The 26,451-nt window shown below is 37.7% G+C and overlaps 1 protein-coding gene across 9 annotated transcripts in view; it reads left to right on the forward strand.

Moving 5' to 3' along the window:
• MEIS2 (Meis homeobox 2) overlaps positions 1-26,451 on the forward strand; it is a 203,705-nt gene that overhangs the window by 38,528 nt on the left and 138,726 nt on the right. For all 9 annotated transcript variants that reach the window (XM_037834345.1, XM_037834347.1, XM_037834349.1 and 6 more), the window contains one exon: positions 23,696-23,841. In XM_037834345.1, coding sequence (XP_037690273.1) covers positions 23,696-23,841 — 146 coding nt within the window. The remainder of the gene's footprint in view (positions 1-23,695; positions 23,842-26,451) is intronic.

Here is a 26,451-nt window from a genome sequence, read left to right on the forward strand (position 1 = left end):
ATGTGCTTAATTTAACAGCCCATAACACTTTTTTAGAACACTGAAATACCTACCCTAAAGAAAGCTCATAAAACCAGGGTCTTTAAAGTTCGTAGATTTTACTAAGTGAAACTACACACATTCTTAATAATATATATGTTTGTTAGTTTGTATTAATTCAAGGCAGCTAAAGGAGGAAATGTGAAAGCACCAAGATGAGTTTTGAAAAATGTATTTTTGGCAAGTCTGAGAATTAAAACAACTAAAAAGAAGACAGAACATTTAGGAAAATATTGTGTATCTGGCAAACCTTAGTATCCTAAAGACATGTAAGGACTTGGGTCCCATTTCTGAGGATATTTAATTAAGCTTTTTTGAATAAACAAAGGCATAAAATGCTTAGTTCTTAAAAATTAAGACTTAGGACTAGGCCAAATAATTTGAATGTATCTCTAATCATTTATCTCCCATATGTAACATTTCAGCCATGACTATTTCACATTATTCTTAAATATATAATTTATAAATAGAAGCACTGTTGATAGACTTGTTTGACTCCCTTCTAGAAATAAGTGACTCATTTTGGATTGCATGTGAGAGCTTCAAGCTGCTTTAAGTAACAATCCATGACAATGAGAAAATCGCTGTTTTATTATTCATCTAGGCAGCAGGAGCTTAAAAAAAAAGGAAAAAAAAAAAAGAAAAACCTGCTCCCCTAGTAACTAGGATATTTTATATAGAACATCACTGATGGCAAACTTTATGCTTGCATCAATTCTGAATGTTGAGCAAATGTGCATACTTCCTACCCCCTCATTTTTGTTCTTGCACCTTGTCATGCACTATGTATATTGTTGATCCTTTAAACGTAGTTGAATATACATTAATCAAAAAAAGTCAGCTTGATTTTAAATGATTTTTACAAGATATTCTGATGATTTCTTTTAGAGTGATTTTTCTGTTTGTAATTTCTTATTTTCTCAAAATGTGTGCTTGCTTTAAACATGGGTTTTTCCTTTAAAAAAATTCCCTGGAAAAGGAACACCTCTGTTTTCTTTATAAATGCAGGAAATCAACATCACCTCTGCCAGTTATCTTTTCTCATAATATGTTCCTGTAACAGTGGTGGAATCTGGACCCAAGTGATCTATGGAGCCTTTGCTGATGAATTTGGTGCCCAGTGTCTTCATTGTTTTGAGGCTAAAGAGAGGAGAGGGGATGGAGGGAGGAAAACACATTTTTTTCACCTGGAAATTATTTAGACATGCAGAGTTTATTTCCCAATGAGGAAAGAGCTTTGTTAGCAGTCACTGCACAGATCACATGATACAACCTTTTGACAACTGAGTGTCTGCTGGAGACGTCTGTGTGAGATGACCTTTTGACCTAGGAAGGCATGCTGTGAAGGTGGGGAATGTACTCTCAGCGCTGGCCCAGGAGAGAACATGGAAAACAGTTCCGGCTGGCTATTCTGCTCACAGAATCCTAGCTTGGCTATAGCTTTGAATGTAGTATTGATGTCCAAAAACTTGAAAGATTCTTCTAAAATTATTCCAGACCTTTCCTATTACTCTACCGTCTGAAATAGAGTTAAAAACAAGTAAACAATATAGCCTATCCTATAAACATATGTTGCAGGGACATATGTTGAAAAATCAACTATATACTTTCCACTAGTTTGTGGGCTAGAACTTGTCTTTAACCTGCTTTCCTGCAGAGAATTAAACCTCTGTGTGCTGGTTTGGGGGTTCCTTAGGTGTGGGGGTGGGTGAGTAGAGAATGAATCCATTGCTCTAAAAGCATTCCCAGTAGCCATGATCTTTGTAGAAACAAAAATCTATTGTGTAGCACTGTAATCTGAGAAACTTTGTTATCTTGCTTGTTTTACTTGCCAACATTGATCCCTAGTACATGTGACCCTTTGAAAAGAAGCAGCATGTTGGTGGTTCCTCTTATTACTAAATACCATTGTGTTTATAATGGCCATTTATATATGGTTACACTCCATGCCCATTTGGTTAATAGATGTTCTCTAACTCACTGACCAGCTCAGGGTACAGACCTTGGCTTCTTGATCACTCTCTTTACCCTGCCTTCTGTCATTACCCAATGTCCTCTATGAAAATGAAATAGGGAGCTTAGCATTGCTGAAAATCAGCTGAAAGAAATTCTATCGCGGTGTTGGGGGGTGGGAAACAAAAAAACCTGGCAAAGCTTTGAAGAAAATGGGTTACTTTATTTTATTTTATTTTTTTCAGCTCCACACTATGTCTGCATGCTTTAGCACTGATTTCTCAGCTAGTTGGGTCCCAGGAGGCCCCATTGAGCCCTGTACTGCTCAGGGAGTTGCAGCTGTATGAAATGGAAAAAAAAAAAAAGATGTAGTTTGTATGAATTGTTCTTTACCTTGGTTTGGGTTCAGAATGGCAGCTGCACTCCGACTTTGTGTGTGACAGCACAAAGGCCAGCAAAACTGAAAAGCAAGTCAGCAAGTAGAGAGACAAAAGCACCGATCAGCTAATACAGCTCCACATGGCCTGACTAATTTATGAGAAAAAAACTGTTCTGTTCATTGGATCAGCACTCTGAGGAGGCAGGTGGAATTGTAGGAAGTTTTCATTGACTCTCCTGAGCAACTAAGGACGCCACGAGAGATTCTCCTCAGTTTGAACTTTATCAGGGTCTACGCTTAATCAATAGAGTATTGGAAAAAGAATTAATTACTAAAGCAGAATAAAACAGCTGCATTTTAAACTAAGGATCCATCAATTCAGTAATCTTCCAGTTACAGGCTAGGTGCCGTGAGGATTTGACTCCATGTAATGAGGAACCCGGGGAGTTTCCTCACGGACAGTCTGGGAATTCACATTAGCCTATTTCAGCTATTTGTCATCAGTACAACTCATTTCTCCTCTCCTGAATTACAGTTTGTATTTTATGTGCTGCGGAACCCACAAAATTCCCACATTCGGGGATGGGAGCACATTAAGGCGGAAATCGTCGTCACCCTGAGAAAGAGCCTTAACCTTTATTCTTGAGGTTTGGGTCAGGACAGCCCCCCTCCCCCATTGTCTCATGGTGGGGGTCAGAACCCCGCCTGTTGAACCAGCACTGGTTTGAACCCAGCCTGGAAATGTTTCATCTATAATTTCCATAATGGTGGATTTCAAGGAGGACTGAGGAGGGTTATGGGAGATGAATTAGGTTTTTAGTGAGCTCATTAGGAAGCCAAACAGAGTTGATACGCAAGGCGGTGAGCGGGGTTGTAATCAGTTCTGCTCGCTTTGTTCCTTGCCTTCGGGACATGTTTCGAAAACTTCGTGGGGGGGGCTGCCCAGCCAGGGCTGAGCAGAGGCTGCCATCCTGATGGCTGACTTGTTGATTTGTAAACCTCTTAATTCATTTTTTTTTTTTTGTTCCATTTAATCTTTTCTTTCTGAAGGAAAATTAGTTGAATGTTAGCCCTCTTTGCACTATTCACCTCTTAAATTATGCTCATTTTGAAGAGCTTGTTATGCCTGAATAAACATGAAATGACTTGGCATTTTCCCATCATAGGCACACCCATTTTAACACCATGTATTTACCATTCCTGGAAATGTCTCATTAACTTCTGAAAATCTGCGAGCATGATATTTTGGGCTACTGTAACACACCTCTTGGCAGTCACAGAAGGCAGTTTGGTTAATGCCTCATAATATCCATTTTTATTCTCAACATGAAGAAAGACTCTCTATAGAAAATTGATGCAGTTTGCTCTGCTAATTTTCATGCTCATTCCAATTAATTTAACATGACCCAGATTTTCTTCCTCAGGCTCATCCTGACTAATTAGTAAAGCAACACCTAGAACAAGTTATGTTTAATAACATTGAGGAACACTAGTTGTGAATGATTTTGATGCTAATAAAGATATTCACTGATGGAACAGATATTTTATGTCAATTATGGTATGTAATTTAGAAGTCCCAATGTGCTGGTTGGAGTATGGAAAGGCCAGCAAATCACTATGGGAGGTAATAGTGTTTTTAAGACTTCTGCAGTACCTAAATAACCTCTGGGACCAATTACTTTATTATTGTTATCAGGGTTTATTTTTGGAGAACTAGCAGGATTGTTAACTGATTCCATGCTAGTGAACGGGGTGGAGCTGTTTGGTTACAAAACTGACCCATATTCACTGGGCCCGAGCTTTCAGTACTTACTGAACCTTAGCGAGAGAAGAAAAGCAATCATGGGTATCAGAAAGCAGCATTTGTTCAAGGGGAAGGAGTGGTTTCTCCACCTCTGTGGTTGGCTTCTTTAATCACATTTTTGTCAGTGAGATGAGTCAATTTTGATGCTTACAAAATTGAAGGTGGTGGTGGTGTTGGCAGTGGTGGAAGGTTTTCAAAGTCCAGTAATGTTTAAAATGGAAGACACTGAGAGCTCTGTACTTTTTCACAAAGAATACAGTTGAATGTTAGTCTTTAGGAGAAAAACCACCAAGAGTTATCACTTATTACCATTCAATGCCTACTCTGTGCCAGGCACTGTTCTATGTGCTGGGAGTGCAGGGCTGATACGATGGACACTAGCTAGTACCTGTCCTCACGATGCTTACATTCACAGTGAAATGTCAATTTCCTCTTACTTTAAACTGATCAGCCACAAAAACATGAAATGCTGAATGATTCAGTAGTTCATTAGAAGGTGGAAAAGTCTGGATACATGGACTCTGAAGTCTCAGAGATAGCCATCACAAGAAGCAGTCTGTTGCAGTTTTTTAAGGGTGTGGGAGTGCACCATGCCTCTGCCATTTATCACTCTTATGACCTTGAGCAAATTACTCAACCTCTCTAAGCCTTGGTTTCTTCGTGTGCAAGATGAAAATCAGACTTTATAGGTTGTGAGGATTACATAAATTAATTCATGTAAAGTGCTTAGCAGGGTTCCTGGAACAGAATAAGTGCTCAATAAATATTATTGTTTTTATTAATTTTGCTGTTACTATAGGAAACATTAGAGTGAAAATTTCTCCAGAGGCATATAATAGAATATGCTCTAATCATTTCTCAATGCTAATTACTATTGTTGAAGTTTGAAATTAGAATTGACAAGAATATTTCCTTTTTCTAAATATTACGATAAGGCTTCTTTCTTCATCCCTGTTTAAAGACACAGCAAAGTCTCTCACCCCCCAAATTGTCCATTGGTAGTTTTTTTATGTGTAAAGTTGTTGGCTTATAATAGGCAAAAACTTCCATTGTTAGTGTTTATTTCCTTTTTATCTTTTTATCTACTTAATATGGAAAGAGAAAATAATTGGCAAGATTTGTAAGAGTAAGTGTAGACATATTGCTAAAAATGGGCAACTTGAAATACAGAAAAAGCAAAAAAAAAAAAAAAAAACCAGCTTATGATTGCTGTAAAAGCTGGAAACAGTGCTTTATAAAACTGCGATTTTGGTAGGTCAAAAATGGTCAAATATAAGCAATTTCATAAGGTTCAGCCTAATAATATTTATAGACTATAGTAATGGTAAATGGTTGAGGCCAAGGCAAAGAGCTAGCAAAACATTAACCTCACTTGCTTTATCTGTAAAATGAGGATAATATATGCCCTGTTCACTATGTTGTGGTGATCCAGAGTTGGAAAAATTATTTGAAAACTGAAAAATCACTGTATAAATATAAGGTATTATTATCCAAGATCATACAGTTCTGAGAATACAACAGAGGTCTCATAATAAGTAGTTCAGTAATTTTTTTTCCTTATGTCTTGTAATTGCACTAGAGAGGATGTCAACTTCACTTTCCACCAGAATTACATGTCAAGTATAGAAAAACTTGATATTTTAATAGAAATTCTATAGTTATAAAATATACTTTCAGAATGGAGTGTAACAGTACTCCTCTAAGTTATAGTCTTTTTCACATTTCTGATCATTTAAACAATGCAATGTTTTGGGAATTCCTAATTTGTTTTAGAATTATGAATTTCCACATAAAACAAGACTCAGTATAAATAGTCAAGGAAGTCATTACCAATTTTAGTTGATCTGCATAATGTAAATCAGACAGTTGCCATTTAATCTTGCTAAGACCCTCTGTTAGGAATAGTTTTATGATTATGAAATGAAGTTGGTCACCTCTTCAGTGATTACTGACTGGTGGTAGAAATTGTGTTGTACTGGGTCAGCAGTGAATTCCTCACTCAAATGATGTCGAGTCAGCTGGTTTTTAATTTGTTATCTTCTCAAGAGTGCATTCACGGACTTTATCACTGAGAAGAATGACTCCCTAGCCTAGTGTGATCAAGATCCGTAAATTTGCTACATCAGCATATTAAGGTTGGACTGCTATTTGATTGGTGGTTCGATCTTGCAGCAAAGATGTCAGTTCTCTCATAGGCTGGTTTACCACAGGTAGATGAATAAATCTACCCAGAGAGCAGACCCTTTCCTTTTTCTCCCGGGAAATGGTTGAACAGCTTTTCCTCTCCAACGAAGACCTTTACAGCTCCTGTTTTATCAGCTAACGGCCTGAATAAAGTTCATGTTGGTGCCCCTCAAGTTCTCTTTCTTCGTGACAAAGTATGGGGTGTGCTATAGCAAACTAATAATTACATGGCTTTCAGCTCCTCATCTTTGTAGGAGAATTAGATGGATGACATTAGGTGTGGTAGTATTTCCCATGTAGTGGCAAACCTGATTTTTTGCTTTTATGCTGTTTAAGTATGTGTTTTGGAAGAATGAGATTTTTTTTTCCTAAGCTAGTGTTTTTCAGCCAGCAGTGACTCTATTTTCATTTTTTTTCATATGATTGAGATATTTAAATGAATGACAGAAGGAAGGAGAAAGTGAGAATGAAATGAAACAAATTTTTGTTGAGTATCTAATATGAGCCAAACATCACACATCTCAAAAGTCAGATGAATCCCTTGCCCATGATCAGGCATGAGTAAGTGGCTACACTTATCCAGATTTATCTGCTTTCAAAGCATAAGGTTAAAAATACCAAACTCTGAATTGCCTGCAAATTAAATGACACCTAATGTGCCTGGAGCATACTAGGTGCTCCACAAATGTTTGTTCCTCTCCATCTTTCTATGGTGGATTAAGAGATTATGTGCAGGCATGGAGCTAGCTGGTAAGGGTTAGGGTTAATTCTATATATCCCATTAATTTTTAATCTTAAGGGTGCTCAGTCTTTCATGAGTAGGACCATTTTCCTCTGATTTTGGCTAAGATCTCCAGTGTGAAATCTTCATATAGTCAGCAGAGAAAGGTTAATACTGAATACCCCAAACAAGCTTTAAAAAATGATTTATTAAGAAATATTTCTCATCCTGGAAGAGTGAAATACACCAGATACAAAAAGACAAATACTGTATGATCTCACTGATTTGAAATAGAATAAGCAAACTCATAGAGTCAGAATCTAGAATATAGGTTACTAAGTGGACAGGGTGGAGATAGAGAATGGGAAGTTAAGGCTTAAAATGTACAGGGTTCCTATTTGGAATGATGGAAATGTCTTGGTAATGGGTGGTGGTGATGGTAGCACAACAGTGTGAATATGATTATCACCACTGAAATATATATCTGAATGTGGCTTAAAGGGGAAATGTTAGATTCTATATATGGTAATAGAGTAACATTTAAAAAAAATCCATGGAATTACACTATACAAACAGTGAACTCTAAACCATGGACTATAGTTACTAGTACAGTTATTAAAAATGTGCTTTCATCAGTTGTAACAAATGTTCCACACCTATGCAAGGTGTTAATAATAGGTTGGTATATGGGACTCCTGTATTTTACGCATGATTGTTTTGTAAACCCACAACTTCTCCAATAAAGGGGAATAAAAGAATCATTTCTCATACCTTTTTGATTATTACTGATATGTTTTTATTGTTGTTTTAGCAGTCTGAATAGTTCTTTAATAATAGAATTGGATTTGGCCAATGGAGAAAAATATTCTTCAGTAAAATGTACAAAATGAATTCTGACCATCTGCTTTACATCTTCATGACGTTAAATGATACGAACCAACAAATTTATAAATATCATGTTGGGCTTCTCCCCATAGCATCTTAAAAATGCAACCCCAAATAATTTCATCCTTTCAGAACTCCACAGAAATAATCGGGAGAATTCCCACTTCCCCTTTCCCACTAAAATCTATTTTATGCTAACCAACAGGTTTATAGAGGTTTATCTATAATTTGCTTCACATTATTTTTATCAGCTTTATTGAGGTAAAATTTACTTACAAAAACTGCACTCATTTAAGGTACAAAATTCAATGAATTTTGACAGTTGCAGACACTCATGAAGTCAGCACCAAAATCAAAATACTTATATTTCCATTACTTCCCCAAAATTTCCTCATACCTCTTTTTAGTCCATCTTTCCCTCAGCACTTCTCCTTTGGCAACCACTGATCTGCTTTTTGTCATTATACATTGATTTGCTTTTTATTGAATTAAATATATTTGGAATAATATAGTATGCAATCTTGGTGTCTGGCTTCTTCCACCTAGCATGATGACCTTGAGATTCAACATCTTACATGTGTCAGTAGTTGGTTCCTTTTTAGTGTTTAGTAGTATTCCATTTTATTGATATGTCACAGTTTTAAATGCAATTTTATTGAGATATATTCACGCACCATATAATCCATCCAAAGTATACAGTCAGTGGCTCACAGTATCGTCGTATGGTTGTGCTTTCATCACCACAATTTTAGAACATTTTCATTACTCCAAAAAAAGAAAGAAAAAGAAAACCCAGAACATGCTATATCCCATTCCCCCCTACTGTTATTATTTTTTTGTCTTTATGTTATTACTCATCTACCTATACACTGGATAAAGGGAGGGTCAGTCCCAAGGTTTTTGTAATTACATGGTCACACAATAAGAGCTAAATAGTTGTACAATCATTATCAAAGATCAAGGCTATTGGATTACAGCTCAACAATTTCAGGTATTTCCTTCTGGCTATTCTAATACACTAGAAACTAAAATGAAATATCTATATACTGAGTCAGTAGTCATAATCATTTGTTAAATCCTAATTTCTCAGTTACACCTCCTCCCTCTCATTTGATCATTCTCTTACTTGTCAGGGATATCTGGACAATGACCATTTTAACTTCTTTGTGCTCAAAGGGGTGTTGACCTTATGGGGTAGAGGAATGAAACTGGTTGATGTTCTTGGAGAGACTGGTACCTCTGAGTTTCAGGGTTTATCCAGATATGCCACATTTTTGTTTATCCATTCCTATTGGCTCATTTCAAGAAAGGAAACAGCTAATACTTATTGATATGCCTTTGCTGTGTCAGGTACTGTGTAGGACCAAATGTTGTGTATAAACTACCTAAGCTTGTTAATAAGTGAAAAGCACTTGCTACAAATTAGGGATTTAACAAATCATATCTATTACTCTTTTTTATTTCATTTAATTTTCACAATAAATTTTTCAGATGCATGTGATTCTTCCCATTTTATAGATGAGGAAACTGAGATTCACAGGGTTAATCACTTGACCAAGTTTCCCACTCAACCAGTAAGAAATAGACCTGGGAATTCATTTGAAGATTTGTTTTATTCCACAGCTTATGCTTCTTCTGTTGCATCACCATTTTCCCCCGTGGACATGTACCTCTCTGTTTATGAGCGGATGGGGTATAGGGACAGGTCGTAGGGGCAAAGAGGTATCAAGATTGACCCTCCAATGTACAAACAGAGAAATAGAATGAAGCTAGAAATTTAGAAAAATAAAGGTGGACCATGTAGGACACTCTTCCAAATGTCGCATACCTCTATTGTTTATTGTCTGTGTCAATGAAGCTGCTTCTTCCAGGCAGTGTGTCTTACAAATTAATGCCTCCAATATTTATGAAGCATAAACTCTATGGCTGGTTTTCAATTCTTAGAGATCAACATTTTAAATAGCTTCTATTTCCATTTTTTTAAAGATATAAGCCTATAAAAAATAAAAGCATATTCCAAGGAGTAAGAGTCATCCATTTTCATTCAAGAGTAGGTTAGACACATACTACACCCATAATGTTATACAAAGTTATAAGAGTGATATTAAAAATAGAAATATGTAATTCTTTACTTGAAGAAGCTTACAATCTATTGGGTTGAAGAAATGTAGAAGTAGTATATGTATGTGCATGTGCATGTGTGTAAGACTTCTGAAGTTAATGGGTGTTAAAGTAAGCCTTGAAAGAAGCAGATAATTTGGGACAGGGTTCTTCTATAATGAGAGGGAATGAAGAATGATGAAAGGTTAATTTTGGTATTAAAGTCAATCTACTTTCCATAATGCATACCTTAGTAATATGTATGATATATAAAATTCATCCCAAATGTTTTTGTTTTTTTTTAAATTCAGTTTTATTGAGATATATTCACATATCATACAGTCATCCTTGGTATACAATCAGTTGTTCACAGCACCATTATATAGTTGTGCATTTATCACCACATTCAATTTTTGAACATTTTCATTACCATACACAAAAAAGAATAAGAATAAAAGTTACAGTGGAAAAGAACACCCAAAACACCCCATCCCCCATCCTTCCCTATTATTCATTTACTTTTTGTCCTCTTTTTTCTATTCATCTGTCCATACATTATATGAAGGGAGTGGGAGCCACAAAGTTTTCATAATCACACAGTCACGCGGTGTAAGATAGTTATACAATCGTCTTCAAGAATCAAGGTTACTGGGTTACAGTTCAGCAGTTTCAGGTATTTCCTTCTAGCTATTCCAATACACTAAAAACTAAAAAGGGATATCTATATAATGCATGAGAGTAACCTCCAGAATGACCTCTCGACTCTATTTGAGATCTCTCAGCCACTGAAACTTTATTTTGTTTCATTTCACTTCCCCCTTTTGGTTCGAGAAGGTTTTCTCATTCCCTCAATGGCAGGGCCAACCTATCACTGCATGTCATGTCCCATGTTGCCAGGGAGCTCCACACCCCTGGGAGTTACATCTCATGTAGGGGGAGGGCAGTGAGTTTACCTGCAGACTTGGCGCAGAGAGAAAGGCCACATCTGAGCAACAAAAGAGGTTTCTGCATCCCAAATGTTTTTGAGTACATATGCTTGTCCTTACACAAGGTACTGAGATGAGACATTAATTAGGTAACCTTAAATTCATATTGTTTTGAAATAATTCAGAAAAGGTAGATACCTTCAAACCTAGCTACCAGACTTTTATGTTTTTTCCAGCATACATCTTTGTATAAGGAGGATAAAATATATTCTTTATATGTATATGAAAGCTTTATTAAGATATAATTCACATACCATAAAATTCACTCAGGTAAAGAGTATAATTTAATGGTTTTTAGTATATTCACAGAGTTGTGCAACCATCACCACAGTCAGTTTTAGAACATTTTGATCACCCCAAAAAGAAACTCCATACCCATTAACAGTCACTTCTCATTTAAAGTGTACTCTTAATGGGCCCCATGCATCTATGGTTCTCTAGCACATTTGCTATCTGAAGAATAATCAACTTATGCTACCTTACCTTAGATTATTCTTGCTAACAGTCACATCACTTTTTTTCCCTTAGGGCTAATTATTAAATATATGTTGTGAATATCTGTTTGCAATACATATAAGAACATACCTGCTTATTCTTAAATCATGATAAATTTATTTAAAACAATTTTAAGAAATATAATGCCTAAATGCACAGTAGCTGCTTTTGAAGATTGTAGCAACTAAAATTTATAAACTTCTTAAGCAAAAATTCAGTTATATTTGGAAGTGCTATTGTGTGAAAATTTTCTTTGAATAATGTACAGAATATAATTTTTCTAACATTAAACAAATTTGATCTAAATCAGAAGTAAAAAATATTGGTTAAAATATTCACTTAAAACTAGCAATCAGCTTCATAGGTGCTATTGTGCTTTTTTCTATTTGTAGCTATGACTAGCTCCCTAAAAATTTCATACAGGAAATGTTGACAGATCTTTCAATCCAGTTCCCTTACTAAACATTATTATTACATAGAGATGGGTATCTTTTCTTTTAAGATAATGAGGATTTTTTTTTTTGGGGGGGGGGTATGTTTTAACAATGTCAGTTGCAAAGTTCCACCTTTATTAAAATATCCTGTTATTTTCATTTTACAATAATTTTGACAGTATGGAAGAAATATTCAGAGAGACTTTCTGTTGTTCTTTTGCTATTGAAAATGATATCTGCTGATATAAGTTCATCCACAGAGAAATATCACCTTAAAGAATTCAAACTGATCAACGGTTTTAGAAAAAAACACATTGTCCCTATTTTTGTTTTGGTCAGTAAATATGAAAATGAAGTAAAGGCCTTAAAAAATTAAAAATGGCCTTTAATGAAAGGATTCTGCTGTGGGTAGAATTTTGCTTTTTTATTATTCTAACAAATTTTATTGCTGATAATATATTTTTTATTAGAGAAGTTGTGGGTTTACAAAACAATCATGCTTAAAATGCAGGATTCCTGTATGCCATACTATTTTTGCATTGGTGTGGTATATTAATTACAATTGATGAAAGCACATTTTTATAATTATACTATTGACTGTAGTCCATGGTTTAACTTAGAGATCTTTTAGGATTTCTTTAAAATTTTTTTATTTTATTACCACATATACAAACTAACATTTTCCCTTTTAATCATACTCAGATATATTTTTTGTACTTTTAATTATGTTCACCATGTTGTGCTACCATCACCACCATCCATTACCAAAAGCTGATTGATATTTAACGTTTCATTTAATATCCAAGTATGCTAAAAGATACAATAAGATATTAAAATCCCATAGTAAATGATAAAATGAGAATATTATTATTAGTTCATATCTGAAAGATGTAGGTTTGATATAGTTATTACACTCTTGGAAGCAGCCTAATTATGTCCTGGTTTTAAATCCTGTACAGAATGCCAGATATATATTTTGAATAAATAGCCTGTTGTAGGAAATTCTTTTTGCAAATATAAAGGCCATATCTTTCCGTAAAAGACCTGTTGATTCAGAGATGTTAGCCAGCTATCTTTACTAAGACACTTTACAATGCTAAAAATAGTCCACTTCAGTTAAATATGGATATTTTAAAAAAGAAAATCCCAGTTAGACTGCAACAGAAGGACATTTTGTGTGACAATATTTTGCATGATTAAAAATTTAAACAGAATAACAGCTATTTATATTTACAGTTACATGAGAGTAATTACTAAAGCAGACAAAATACTTAGAGCATAATTTAATAATGTTTTCCTCTAGCAAAGGTGCCAAAATTGTTATTTGCATAATTTTCACAATTTGTACTGAAACATAGCTAAAGTGAAATTGGGAAGACATATCTCTCCAACCACCTTTTTTCTTCTGTAGAGATGTGAGAAAGAGACTCATATATCATAACAACTCATTTTTGTATAATTCCCCATAAAAATCATGACCCTCGTGTCAAACCATTTGTTGAAAGAGATGTGTTCCATTCATACTTTCTCTTTTAGGGTCTTTATTTCAATGGCCAGCCTCAGCCCAACTTCAAGGCTCCTAATTATAACATTTACTGGTTCAAAGATTAACCTTCTGAGAGGGCATTCTGGGCTGTTGGTAACTTGATCAGTTTGGTCTTCTCTGTCTCTCTCTCTCTCTTTCTGGTTCTTTGTGTAGCAGGAGGGAGATGATGGTATCTGGCACATTCCTAGGATGACTTGAAGATAGCAGCCTTCTGTGTTTAGAGCTGAAAGATTGTGAACTCTGTTAGCTGAAATGCCACTCCAGGGAGGTGAACAGAACATTAAAAAAAGCTTTAGCTGTAGGTAGTGTAGTGCAAGTAGAGTCAAATTTGAGAGCTGGGACTTGAGTGGACATTTGTCCCTGCTTTCTACCTTAATAAAATCTGAGTGTTAACTGTGGAAAAGGGCATTTGAGAGATCACTAAAAATGAATCATTAGACTGCCCAGAAGAGCTTTATTATGATGTACAGTGACTTAACTTCAGAACATACTCTTAACTTTTATATGTACTCATCAGGTAACTGAGTAACAAGTACATTCTTTTATCCTCCACCACAGAGATTAAGCAATTGGCTGAATGATAATGGCGAAGGAATATACTTTTCTACTGGATTCAGTCACTATCCGTTAGAGAATTCTGTGGGAGTCTTAGGAGAATAGATAGCTTTTCATGGAATATTTTTAAATTTATAAGTGAAATAATAAAATATATATATTATATATATATTTTAAATGAGAATAACCAAATTAAATGAAGAATAGGCTAAGAGTGTTAACAAGCTTCCATTCACTTCTGCTATAAAGGATTAGAGGGTTCCAGTCAATAAACAAAGCCATTTTATGGCTTCTGACTGGTAAAGCGAGGGGACTGATTTGGTCAAGGACCAGTATGAGGATGTTTCTGCTCAACAGTTAACAGGATTCCACATGATATGGAAAATACAGGCGTGCAAAACTGTACTACGACACTCACATTGCCAGGAAAAGCCTAAAACACAGCCACATTTACATATGTGTCCATCTGTCTGTTTTTACACTTTATTTTTCCAACCAGTGGGTGAAGTGGTTTTCATCCAAGCTACAGTTTGAATTTTTTTTTTTTCCACTCACCACTTTCCATTATATCATATAGATGCATATTTTAAAGTGCATGTTATTTGTCTCTGGACACATCTCCACAGCCTTGGCTGGATTTTCGTTTCTCTTCTGGAAGGTTATCGCCTCTCTGTGGGCCTGACCGCTCTGCAGCTGCTTGAAACAGCCAGGCTGTCTCGGGATCGCCTGGGTTAGAGAGCAGCTTGTTGCCATCTCCAGGCTGCAGAAACCCCCGGTCACAGGCCAGGGTGAAGCTCCGTGGCCACAATCCAGGGCCGAGCCCCTGAGAATGGAAGTTGCTTTTGGTCTCTTCAGTGGAGAGCCTGCGTAAATCCTGTGTAAATAGAGGGAGGATAACAAAGAATGAGCCCCTGCAGCTCTGAGCATTTGGAGCCATTTGGGGCTGAATTTGCTAAATGCTGCTTATACCGCCTGAGAAGTTGAAGAGAAAGGAGCATAAAATCCCCTCTTTTTTTCCCTTTCTGCTCATACCCCGGGGGGAGGGTGTTCGGGACCAGGGAAGCCTGAGGTAAGCCGATGAAGACTTGTTTTTTCAGTGCTCTTTTGAGTGTGAAAAAGGTGGCCTGGGTCACTGTCCTCCCTTTAATGTCGGAAAACCCACACGGTTAGTAAATGTTGCATGTAAACGAAAGCATTTCATCTCTTCTGCTTCCCTCCATGCTAGTGGGCCATGAACTAGTCACTTGAAAAATCACAGAAAAATTTCACTTTAACATGTCCAGACAGTTAAGCACAGCAGGAGAGTAAGAGAGATCAGTAATTAGCAGGTCTCACTGCTGGCCCCTCACCCCACCTCTCACCCCCACCCTCCCCACCTTTCTGGGTCTACAATCCCTCTCTGCCCGTCCCCCTCCCAACCTGATTTAATGTGAAAAGGACAAAAACAAAAACATAAATTGCAAGTCGAAAGATTTTCTTTGCTGTTGATTCTTGGAAAGCGAGTTTTGCAAGGCTGTATTCTAAAATAGAACTGGGCAAAGGCTTTTTTTTTTTTTTTTTTTTTTTTTTGCTTTTCGTTTGAAACCCTGATGCAGGTTTCTCAGTGGGTTGCCCTAAATTAAACTCCTGGAAGGTCATCCCTGACGACCCCAGGAAAACATATGTGTCTTTTGACTCTTAGTACATTTCAATCCTGTTTTCAGGGTACTATATTAAGAGGGAAAAGCATCAAAAAATGATTACGGAAAATGAGTTGAGTAAGTAGCGTGTGTTGCAGTTCTATGGCTACGTTATACTTCATTTCTGACTGTACGGCTTCCGAGTAATCTGAAGGGCCTGGACAATGGGCAGCCCTTTAGCACATCCCAGCACTCTCTCTTCCCCATTGGAATGGGGCAGATTTGAGATGGAGCACCCTTTCCATAAACAATACATGACAGGTGTCTCAGATGTGTAGAGACCATCTTAAAGGAGGACAATACATTTTTGCATCCAGGGAAACACTTTGCCTGGGCAGGTATGACCCCAGGCCCACAGGGCCAGGGAGAGTAAAGGGAAGGAAAGAGTCCAAGGCTTGGTGACCACTAGAACAAATTACTAGAGCCTGGGAATCTCCTTCTAGGGCACTTTCTTCAAAGCAAGCTGCATTCTCACAGAGTCTTAAAAATATGTCTAGAGGCTCTCCCTACCATCTATCCATTCCACTAACATTTGAGTGTTTACTCTGTGTCAGGGCCTGTGGTTCAGAAATGAATAAGACATAGCCCCTGCCTTATAAAGCTCACAGTTGAGTGGGACAAATTAGTAAAAAGAAAAACTGCAAAACAGAGAAGTAAATATAAATTTACAAAAGTAATGTAAAAATATTTTTTAAAGTAAATATAAATTTTTAGCAGATAAACTGCAAAATGGAAAAGTAAAACAGAGGTTAGAACAAACTACGGAAAGAGGAGAAGAATCATGCCTTAATTCTGTTAATGTGAACTGGGAAAAGTTTTATAAAGGAGGTTTGTTTTTCACTGGGTTTTGAGGATGGAATAGGAGTTTGCCTGACAAAGAAGAATGGGATGGGCTGAGCAAAAACTGAGGCAAACGGACATTCCAGGCCAAGGGGATGGGACTAAATGCATGGAATCATGAGAAATCCCTTGGTTCAGAAAAGTCTTTAAAATTCAACAGTCTCCTTCGTTTCAAAATCAGATTTAATCTGAACTTTAGATCCATAGGAAACAGTAATAACTATAGATAATTCATATGCCTGTCTGTATAAAAATATACATCTGCTTGCTTCTTGGTTCGTATTTATTTTTAAATGTGCTGTCACCCAATATCTCTTTGGGGCATAAATGTGACTAAACAGGAGCATTTGCTGTACTGAATATATTTAAAGCCCCTGTAGGCACCAGCTGACTTTTTGGGGAAAAGTTCACAGTCTTTGGATTTGTTTCTTGAGCAGTGAGGGCTAATCCAGAATCTAACTTCACTTACTAGAAATCTAGAGACACATCTTACCCTATACATATCTTTTTCCTCCCAGTGGTGTGTGGTAGAGGATAGAATTTGTGAGAATGGGTTTGGGGTACAAATGACACTCGGCCAATTACTAACTGTATGAACTCTGACAAGTTACCTAATTTCTCCAAGTCTCAGTTTTCTTATCTGTCAAATGGAGTTGATAATATTACATGATTAAATATTTAAAAATAAACTTAAAAAATATTAAATGATGAATATTATTTCATTTATTTGTTATGAGAATTAAATAAGGAACATTGCAAGTGCCCAGTGAAAATTAATTGTGGTAATGATGATAATGAAAGTGACAACAGTGTTGATAAAGAAGAGGAGGAGATATTCCAGAAATAAGAACTGGTGTAGAAAAGGGACTACTCTGTTTAAACAATAAATTAAAACATTTTATGAACTGTATAAATCTATGTGTGTGTGTATATTTACATATGGCCACAGGTAAAGATATTCAGTTTATCCTCGAATATATTTGGACAAATGTATACAGATTGGTGAATATTTTAAAGAAGCTACCATTTTCCTAACCTCCTTGCAAAATACACTGTAATTTGATTTAATACAGATTTAAAATCATATATATATACAACTATCCATGTATTCATAAATATACCTAATGCCTGGAAAGAGGTTGTTTGGAAGATGTGTGTGTGTGTGTGTGTGATTTTAGTGAATTTACTCTGCAGGAAATGATGATGAATATAGTGAATTTCCTTTTATCAAAGAGGAGAAAGGAAAGGATATATTCTTCCAGAAGAGACATCATTCTTTTACTAACTTAACATATATTTGATATGAAGGTCTTTATTAAATGTGATCTAAAATAGGAGAAGCAAGGATTAAATAAAGCATCACCAACTACCCAGTAGAGGTAAAAATACTATTAGCCAATATGCATATTCATCTCTTCTAGTTATTTTTCTGAAGATACAAGACTGAGAGGTCAGTTTTAGATGTTTGTTATTTGACAGTATGCCAAGTACCATAGAAACATTATTGTATCTTTAAGGAAGGGGAATACATCATTTTAATCACAGTTCCACGAAGTGTTTAATTGTGCTGTGCAGTGATGGTAGGGAAGCCCATGAGATCTTGGCTACATGGATGGTAGGTTCTCTCTGGGCTCTGGAGGTTGGTCTGATGCTGTTCTTATCAGGGTGTCCACGTGGACCACAACAAACCTGTTATAAAAATCCTGGGTCTTCAAGACGCTTGAATATGTCTAAAATCCCTGCATGCCCTGGCTGACTTTTTAGAGAAAAGTTTGCACAATTCAGTTCAAGGCCAACCTGGACCTGCTCTAGCTCAGTCCAAGCCCCTTGGCACCGGAACTGATCTCTCCTCTGCCCTTAGACTTTTACCCATAGGATCAAGCCTTGCTTTGTAACAGGGTTCAATTAATAGATAATTTACAATACTGATGTGAGAAAACCAGTGATAGTCACATTGCACTTGAAGCTGCCACTCCTGGACTCCAGTCTAACCTTGACCACATATAGTTGTGGCATCCTAGAGAAGGATTTAACCTCCTGGCCTCAGTTTCCTCACTGGTCGATGTCTGTTTTAGGGAGGATGGATAGAAGGAGATGGACTAAACCCCTCTTGGTTGTTATAGTATGTTTTTGACAGGGCAAAAAAAAAAGGCCTCATCCTATGGCATTGGACTCATCATAGCACATCCATTACTATTTTTATCACTTCTTTATTCCAAACCTAGCAATTGGTGTCTAAAATATAAACAGATTTTTGGCTAAATGGAATAAGACAATATGCCAATGAAAAGAAGTGGTATTCTTATTCCTGTGTCATATTTGTGACCAAGAATTTTATGGATAGGAATTTCTGCTTCAAAATCATCAATGGGTCCTTCCTTGATTCACTGGGTACACAGCTGTGGATATGGGTTACATCTACCCCTGGATAACAACAGTATCTAGGATTTAGCTTCCTGCAACGAGGCTCTCTCCCAGCATTGCTCTGATAGGTAGGTGTGTACGGGGGTTACTTATGAGAGCAATGCCCTTGGTCTGCTCAGCTGTGGAAAGCATGTGCAACTTCCTCTAGAGCATGGGTATAAATCCAGCTAGAGGTGCTCTCAAAATACTTTGGAGTCTTCAAACGGGAGGAGGACCCACCGATTAGGCTCAGGGAGGCTACAACAACCAGGGATAGCGGACCAAAGGGATGTTTTCTAGGCTGTACAGCAATGGTTCTCAAACTGCGCCAGGCATCAGAACTCTCCAGAGGGCTTAACATACAGATTATTGGGCCCCACTACCAGAGTTTTAGATTCAGTAGGTCTGGGTGGGCCCTAGAATTTGCATTTCTCACAGTTTCCTAGCTGCCAGTTTGCATTTTGAGAATTTCGATGTTCTACAGCTTCTTTCTTCCTGTTTAAATCCTCAGCATCAGAAGACTAGGATGGGGTTACATTATGTGGGCTGGTACATGTGCTAGAGAACCCATGACTTTTCTGGAGTGTGTATGGCCCAAGTCATACTTTAGTTGCCCTCTGTGACTGCTAACTCCATTCATGGGAGTAAAAAAGAATTTTAACTACGTACCTGTTCCTGAGGTTGTTTCTTGTTCCAAGTTAGAAGGTCAGGTAGTTCAGTGACTTCCAAAAGCTGGTTCAAGAACCAGTGTTGGGCTGATTGCATAAGCACACCCAAGGAACTTGTTAAAAATACAAATTCCTGGCCAATGCCCTAGGATATTTTGATTCAAAAGGCCAGGATAAGGGCCTGGGGACCTATGTTTTTGAACAATCTCCCCTCATGATCTCTTCTGCTTCAATGTTATCTGTCCACAATCATTCCGTATTCCTTTCCATGATCACAAACAATATGTTCCAGTAACACACAGCTATTTTGAGTGTCTTTGGCCAAAACTTAGGCAGTACCCTTAATCGAGGGATTAGCAACCTTTTAAAGGGATCATGCCCGGTATTTATTTAGTTTTCCATCATCAGAGGTGGTAATGCTGGTAGAAAGGCCTTCAAAAAGCCCCTAATGGGCTGTTCCCCGACATGTTCAGAAACTACTATTTGCACACAGGCAACCCACCCTCATCCTTTAGGTGCTATAATGAACTCAATTACCACAATATGAGTAGTGTCAAAAAGAGAGGAGGGCCCCACCTATCTTTCCCTGTACCTTGGGAAAGCTCATTGATTAGTTCAGTCATTTGCTCACTTAACAATCACTGGGTATCTGCTCTGGGTCATATACTCCAGATAAAAAGAAATAGTTCCTGCCCTCCAGGATTTCACAATTTTGAGTCATAACTTCAGATGCTGGGACATACAATATTATTTCATATACCTCTTGTACACATGAGTCTGTGCTGGTACCTGTGTTCTTTTCAGCACATATACTCTTTTGGCACATGTGTTAAGGATTGCCAGCTATCTTACACACTCACAGCCTTAAAACAAGAAAACAATATCTACTTTGAGTTACTAACTCTAGCATCATCTGTGAAATTTTATTTTAGGTTGAAGAACACACAGTTGCCTTTTTAAAATATTCTTTATACTCTTGCCTGTCCTCTGCTCTGAAGTTGGCTCACAAGTCCCTTGGAGGAAAAACGATGGTATTTATTGTTGTATTTGGGAGAGGAAAATTCCCCGTTCTGTGAAGGTATAAACATTAATATTAATACAGAGATCTAGTTTCTAATATCTAGTTATTAATATAAAAATAGACATTTTTCTTTATAAGTATTTACTACACTGGATTTAAATTCAAATATTTGCAACATTTAGATAAATGGACTGCTGTATATTAAAAGTCATGCACTGCACCTATCTTCTCTTAGTTTGTCAGTCATCAAAGAATGCACAGTCTAGCTATGTTGTTTTTTTCTTGAGCTAAATATAGTGAATCGTAGAATTTGAAGGTATTTGCAGCACTGTTTGCTTTTAAGCAAAAGAAAATGCACTGTAGAAACGCTGCCTTTCTTTTTTAAGATCATTGATTGGGTTAAAAAGGCAAATGCTTTTTTTGTTGTCAAACTTCCTTCAATTAAGCCATTAACCTTTTAAAATAAAGATATTCAAAAATCTATCAAAAAAAGCTAAATGAGATTTTAACAAAATCCTGACAATTTCAGCTTAAACATATACACAGAAACCATATGTGCTTAGGAAGAAATATATACACACAGGCATTGTTTACAGAGTGTGTTTTTATATTTGGAAGACATTGAAGGGAGGGATATTCCATATATACATTATATGAAATATACATTCAGATAGCTCACTTAGATTTTACGTTGAGACAAGATATCTTTATCCATGGTAAGTAGACAGACAGACTGACTGACTTCAAACTTGCACTTGCAGTGAGGGTTTTTTTTCCTCATCTCCGGGTACTGCTTTTCAAAATCACCTCCGGCTACAGAACAGCACCTCAGATCCCCAAGGCCCACTGCCTGGCTCCTAATAGCCACTCTCCATCTGTGTCACATGAACGGCTGATGAGATCGCTCCAGCGTCTGCATTTTGGAGAGCACATCCACCCAGGTTAAAATGATAGGGTTGCCAAGGAGCAGTCAGAAGCCATTAGTGTGGGTGAGAATTTGCCTTGCAGCAGTTCCTTGGCAGGGTGGAAAGAGTGTGTGCGTGTGCCCGCGCAAGCTTGAGCGTGTGTGTGCATGTGTCTCCTTGTGCAAGCAACCCCCTGGTGTATATGACTGTGCAGGAAGGGTAGATGGTTGAAGACTAGACTCCATATATCCAATATTCAAAAAAATCAAATACCTTTTGTTTCCCTGTACTCTGATTAGTTCTTTGACTATTTGGTGTCCCTCTGACTTGCTTTTTTTTTTTTTTTTTTTCTTTTTAAATCATAACAGAAGGCAAAGAAAAAGAGAACAGCAACTTCGGGGTCATGCTCTAGTGTTTGGGCAGATGGAAGGGAGCTGCTTTGCCTTGGGGCAGGGTGGTTGTAATGAAGTGGCCTGTCAGTCTGTAAATAGTGAGGGTCATCTCTTCCATGTGATGGAGGGTATCGCATTGCCGTGAAAATGGAAATGTCAATAAAATTAATCTGCCAGCTCTTTGCTGTGGCTTTTCTGCTTCTCTGGTCAAAGAAGGTTGAGGGTTTTTTGTGTATGATTTTTTTTTTTTTTTCTGGCGAGAAAGGGAAAGAACAGGTACAGGGAGGCCCACAGAGCAGACCCAGAAGTTAGCGGGTGAGTGGCCCATTGGGCAGGATGTATTCCTAGCATTCGCTCTCCGAGAGGAGGGAGCCGTCTGGAAATGGGCCGGTGGATCTATAGCATTCCTCGGGAAGCTACAGAGCGTCTAGCTCGGGCTACATTGAGCACAGAGTTTATTGTTTTAAGCTTTCTTGGACAAGGTTTTTACTTAGCATGGGATTTATAGCATTTACTGCTAATGAATGTCTATTCTTAAATTACAAAAACCCCCATCTCAGCGCAATTCCCAGATGTCCTTCCAGGACCCCGGCTTCTTAAACACCAGCAGGGAGCATAAACTCTCCACTTCTCTGTTTTCCTCTTTCGTGTGGCTCCAGGCTAATGATGTGCAAGGAAAACACAGCCATCTATAAAGCCCCGGTGCTGTCCCAGTATTCTTCATTTATTTTGCATTTGATTATGCCACAAGTCGGATCTTGTTTCTTTCCTTTTTTTAAAGTTATTAGTTCAAATATTAATGTAGGAATATGGCATATATTGCTGCTCTTGATTGATGCCTTCCCAAAAACAGGAAGACGTGCTCGTATGAATTTTAAGAAAGTAGGGGTCCTGCAATGCCTTGCCAGAAGAGTTTTTCAGATACATAATTTAGATGCCCTCCAGGCAGGCTTTCAAGGCATTTTTGCCGGAGGGCAAGAAAAAATAACTATGACTGTTAAAAGTAAATGATTTTTGCTAATGCACAATTAATGCCGGAGAAAAGCACAGAAGAGAAAAATGTTGATAGAAACTTCTGATTAAGTGAGCACCCTACCTTGATGTGTATCTTTTTTTTTTTTTTCATGATAATGATCAGTGGTGCAGAGAGCTGAAAGTTTTTCTGTCATGCAAATGCCTAGTGCAGGGTCATATGATGAGTGTGTGAATGTGTGTGTTTAGGAGGTGACAGTTCTAGGAGGAGCTGAGCAGGCAGTGTGTTATGTGCAATGAACAGTGACACAGTTACTGTCACCTATGAAGGCAGCCTAGAATATATAGACTACAGAACATTTAACTTGATTACCCTACAGTATGTGTTCACTACGGGCATGGGGATGCATTTTCACCGAATGGGTTTTCTGATGGCGGTTTTCCCACATTGGCTTCCATAATTGACAAAGAGCTACTGCACTATGTCAAGCACACAATTATAATTGAATTAATGATATGGGCGAGTGTGAGACACACAAAATTAACATTTGAAGAGGCCTGGTTTAATTTTGTCTTTTACATATTTGTGTCTCCAATTATACTTTAATGAAAGAGAATATACCCGCTTAATGGATTTGTTTCAACAAGCTTAGCTGAGCTCATCATTAGCTGCACGTTGTTGTTGGCATCCTTTCTAAGTTTTCTCTTAATGTATTTTCATTTCTTTCTACTAGGGGATGGTTTAGACAACAGTGTAGCTTCACCTGGTACAGGTGACGATGATGATCCGGACAAAGACAAAAAACGCCAGAAGAAAAGAGGCATTTTCCCCAAAGTAGCAACAAATATCATGAGAGCGTGGCTCTTCCAGCATCTCACAGTAAGTCAAGATGAAAGAGAAAATAAAATTTTTTCCATTGTTTTGCTTTCTCCTAGCAAGTTGTAGGGGCTCATACATTTTTTTTTTTTTTAAATAAGCTGCCTATTTTAATCTTTTCTAAAATCTGGTGACTAACAGAGCAGTTAAGGTATTATCAACTATCACCATCCAAAGAGCACCCTCTAGTAGCATTTTTTTAATAGGTCGGGGATGGACCTTATTCAAAGTGGTCTAGTACTCTAATCAGTACACATAAGTAAATTTATTTTTTGTGCCAAAAGATATGAGAGCAACTTCGATAATGCAGCTGCAACTAAGGGAGGTGACTATAAGGAGCTCATGAATCCATAAACATTGCTGATTACACTATTAACAAAAGCCAACCCCTCTAGGAGGCAAAAAGAGCACTTTGCCAACATGTATGTCCAAGCTCACAGTATCAGGTGCAACTCTAATCACCAAAGCAGCTTGCAAATATGTCATGTATTTATATGACAAGTGCAGAGGGGTTATAGTTCCTATAAGGCCTTTGTTTGTAAGGTGGAAATTAAAGATTGTTTTTTAGCTGCTGAAGACCATTATCTTAAAAGCTAGCCCTATTCATGTGTGGGAAGGGATTAACTATGTGCAACATTTTTTAAGCAACAGTTTATCTTTATCTTCCTGTCTGCAATCGGTTTTATGTGTCTGAATATACTGTTGACTCTAAGACCCATGAAAAAATTACAGTATATTTTTACAGAGGGACTAGGCCCTCATATTTTACTGTTCATATGGAAAATTGGGGAAAATGGTAAAAATTTTGGGGGATGTTTCTGGCTATAATAATGTTTTCAAGCTGTTCTGTTTAGGCTAATACTTAAAAATAGAGTAGTGCCTTGAAAGCAGAACGTCTTCTTTGATTATTCAACTTGTGTGTTGCCATGCTGAATGATATTAGTTACAGTGTCATGGGCCCAAGACAAGGTTCTACTTTTATTTATGGTGGTGGCTGCTGATCTGCTCTTCTAGCAGAGCTAAAAGGGCAAGGGGTGGAGCGGTTGCGGGGAAGGAAAAGTGATAGATTCACAATCCTAAATCAGCCATTTTGATGTAAGGACATTAGTAGCAAACTAAGGTGTATCGATCAGGCCTGTGGTGTCAGGATTAGCTGGAAGAACCCATGATGCTGTGTGGTAGTGGTTATTCTTGCCTTGCAGCTATGGCCATTTCAAAGGTCAGGGCCCTGCACCGACTCGGCTCAGAGGAATTAGACAGAACATGCGGTCTCTGGGCTGATTACTTAACCAAAGACAAAATAATGAGTCCTAAGCAAATACTGACTAATTGAAAGGGCTGTAAATCCATTACATATTGGTCAGGGATAATCAGGAGTATTTAATCACTTTTATCTATTCAGGAGCACTGAAGCTGCAACAGCAAAGCCCTGAACCTTGCCATGTGGTTATTATTCTCATCATTATCAAAATTACTTCACAGCTGTTCTTTGCTACATCACCTCAGCTGGAGATTTACTAACCTGTAAAATGTTTTTAATTTGGAAGTCGAGTGAGTGTGAGGGGAGGGGTTTCTCATTTTTAACTGGAGGTTTGTTTGGTTAGAGTAGCAACTAAGAAAGGCAGGCTGGCTGGGATGGCTGGCAAGCTGCTCTCTCCCCACAAGCTCACCTGTTTGGTTTCCCGCTCTTGTCTTCCTGCATGTTTGGCCCTTTCGATTGGGGTGGGGAATGGGGAAGACCTTAACAGTTGCTGTCCAAACAAGTATCTGCATGTGTTGTTTTCAGCCTTTCAGTAATCAAGACCAACATCACAGAACAGCAGAACCTTAGACAGTTCGGCTGCTCTGTTTACAAATGAGGAAACTGAGACCCAGGAAGGGAAGTGATTAGCTCAAGGTCAAGCTGAGACCGGCACCCAGATTCTCCTAATTCCCAACTCTGCTTTTCCTACCACGTTATGAGATGACTTTGCTAAAATCATCATTGTCTTTAACAATTGCATGTGAATCTCATAATCTCTGCCACTGGTAAACTCAGACGCTTGGAGGATGGGGAGGGGGTGTGTAGATAGAAGTGAAGTGCTGTTTTCTTTACTTGGTCTTAAAGCTTCCCACCTTGCCCCCAATCTTTCAAAATAGAGAAAACTTTTTTTGCACTCCTCTCTTCAAGCCAACTCTTCTCTTTATGGCCAATGTTCTGAGTTGAGTGTCACATGGAAGTGCCTAAAGCCCTTCATGGACTTTCTGCTTTGTCCTGCCAATGCCTTCTCTCCACTCCCCGTCCAGGACCATGCTCACCATGCACTGTGGCCATTGGCTAAGAACTGTGGCGACCAGTGATTACTGGACACTGGCTGAGCTCTGCTGTGCGCAGATGAACTGTAAAAAATTACACCCACCCATCTAGTTAAATGTTCACAAGGATTTTAGCAGAATTCTCTGTCCAACTAAAATTTTAAATTAATGCCTGTCCTTGGAGTAGGGTGAGAGGACACAGATAGACTGAGTTGGGGAGCCAGGAAACCTGCATTTCAGAGGTTTAATTGTTACCTGTACTGGCTGAAACCTAGGTTAAGTTCATTAAGTTCCCTGGACCTCCTGTTTCCTCGTCTG

The sequence above is a fragment of the Choloepus didactylus genome, chromosome 4 (assembly GCF_015220235.1).
Source record: "Choloepus didactylus isolate mChoDid1 chromosome 4, mChoDid1.pri, whole genome shotgun sequence".
NCBI classification, from domain to species: Eukaryota; Metazoa; Chordata; class Mammalia; order Pilosa; family Megalonychidae; genus Choloepus; species Choloepus didactylus.